General features: G+C 47.8%; 1 protein-coding gene across 1 annotated transcript; it reads left to right on the top strand.

Moving 5' to 3' along the window:
• Window positions 1-416: 416 nt before the first annotated feature.
• LOC103133414 (choline transporter-like protein 1) lies at window positions 417-1,717 on the top strand (the record flags this gene model as incomplete). The annotated part of the gene is made up of 4 exons (XM_007545167.2): window positions 417-1,063; window positions 1,132-1,288; window positions 1,368-1,451; window positions 1,523-1,717. Coding segments are annotated over exons 1-4 (477 nt in total), but the record flags the coding sequence as incomplete, so codon positions are not given.
• Between the last annotated feature and the right edge of the window lie 368 nt (window positions 1,718-2,085).

The raw sequence follows: 2,085 nt of genomic DNA, 5'->3' as shown, positions 1-2,085 counted from the left end.
CTAAATTTTCCTTAAACCTCAAGTTTATAGCTAATCCTACCTGATTTATGTTTTCGCATCCACCTGAATGTGCAGTTGCACCACTGACTGACCTAACCCACAGGATGTTTTCCTTTGGTTGTTCCTGACAAAATGTCCTCACAACCACGGATGTCCTCATAGTGTTGGTCATCAGGAGAAAGTCCTCACAACGATAGCTAAACAAGTATTCATACTCGACAAGTTTATATTACACTCATGGCTGTAAATGACTTCCATATATTAATAGAATAGAAGAAATGGACATGATGAAAAATAAAAAATCAACAAAATTATAGATCCAAACTAGCTGTGTTTACATCATTGATTTTTTAATGTGCATATTAAAGTATCATATTATAAACTGTTGATGGAAATGGCAAAATAGCAAAATAAGCTTTTTTCTGAAAGAGTTAATTCTCTAAAGGGGAGACAGAAATGTTTGCTGAAAAAGTGCTGACATAGCGAACCAGTATATAGTAAAATACATTAAGACTTACATCTGCTCCATGCTAGCTAGCTACCTCTACTTCCTGTTTATTCCAGCCATGCGCAGCGCCCATCTGATGGAGTTACAGTGGTAGATTGAAATTGATTGGTCCAAACCAGTACATGGAAACACGCCTAATTTGTACTTTGCGATTTTTCTTTCTTTTTTGTGGCATTTTAAATACCAAAATGTGCATGACATTTGTATGTAAAAGTGGCTACATATTACAATAATGAAATCTGAGCGATTTGGGTCCTATTTACCCACTGTCTGAACGCAGCTTTAGACTCCGCCCCCTGCCTTCCTGCTGACCCTCAGAGGGATCAGAGTGGCTGCCCCCTGTTGGCCAGAACAGCAGCTAAGCGGTTTGTTGTGGTGCTGTGCAGGGAACCCGGAGCAGAACGAGGAGACGGGCTTGACGGAGTTCCGACTGACGGGCTCGCTGCAGTACCTGACCTGGTACCACGCCGTGGGTCTGGTCTGGATCAGCGAGTTCATCCTGGCCTGCCAGCAGATGACCGTGGCTGGCGCCGTTGTCACCTACTACTTCACCAGGTGAATGTGGCGGCTCGGCTTGCCTGCAAGTCCAGGTCCAAATGTCAATCAGAACCTTCCGTCTGCAGGGATAAGAACCGGCTGCCGGTGACGCCCATCCTGTCGTCGGTTCTGAGGCTGGTCCGGTACCACCTAGGAACCGTTGCTAAGGGGTCCTTCATCATCACGCTAGTGAAGATCCCCCGCCTCATCTTGATGTACGTCCACAACCAGCTGAAAGGACGGGTACGCACTCTGCTTCGCCACCACCCGGTTCTGGTTGAGCTCAGCGGTTGCCGCGGTAACTGTGTCCTGTTGTCTCCAGGAGAACGTGTGCGCCCGCTGCCTGCTGAAGTCCTGCATCTGCTGCCTGTGGTGTTTGGAGAAGTGCCTCAACTACCTGAACCAGGTAACGGACCGCCCTGCCCCCGCACGCAGGTTCTGGCAGCGCCACCCTCACTGCCGTTGTTTGTTTTCCAGAATGCATATGCAGCCACTGCCATCAACAGCACCAGTTTCTGCACATCAGCCCGGGACGCCTTCGTCATCCTGGTAGAGAACGCGCTGCGGGTCGCCACCATCAACGCCGTGGGAGACTTCGTGCTCTTCCTGGGGAAGGTGAGGCGTTTGGTCCGAACGGGTCAGAAGCGTATCCTTAGAGCAGTGGTGCCCAGAGTCGGTCCTGGAGGGTCGGCATCCTGAATATTTCAGTTCTCTCCCTGGAGGAAGTAAAACCTCCTAATGAGCCATCATTTGATCCAGCTGTGTTGAACCAGGGATGGAACTAAAACATGCAGGATGCCGGTGTTCTGACTATGAGAGCTACCTCGTCAGATGTTCCTACCAGATAGATAGCTAAGTCTACCTGTCGGTGCCACGCGTCCAAAACTCCTACTGTCATGTTTACAAACAGAAAACTACAGCGGGATGTTAATTTAAATACATTGGATAACATTATTTGAGTGACGGGACTGAAGTGGAAGCTTAGGAGTTATGCTTAGCTTAGCATTGGAACAATTTATATACATTTAAAATGAACAACT

The sequence above is a fragment of the Poecilia formosa genome, unplaced genomic scaffold (assembly GCF_000485575.1).
Source record: "Poecilia formosa unplaced genomic scaffold, Poecilia_formosa-5.1.2 Scaffold3099, whole genome shotgun sequence".
Classification (NCBI taxonomy): Eukaryota; Metazoa; Chordata; class Actinopteri; order Cyprinodontiformes; family Poeciliidae; genus Poecilia; species Poecilia formosa.
This window is presented reverse-complemented; position numbering and strand designations above follow the sequence as displayed.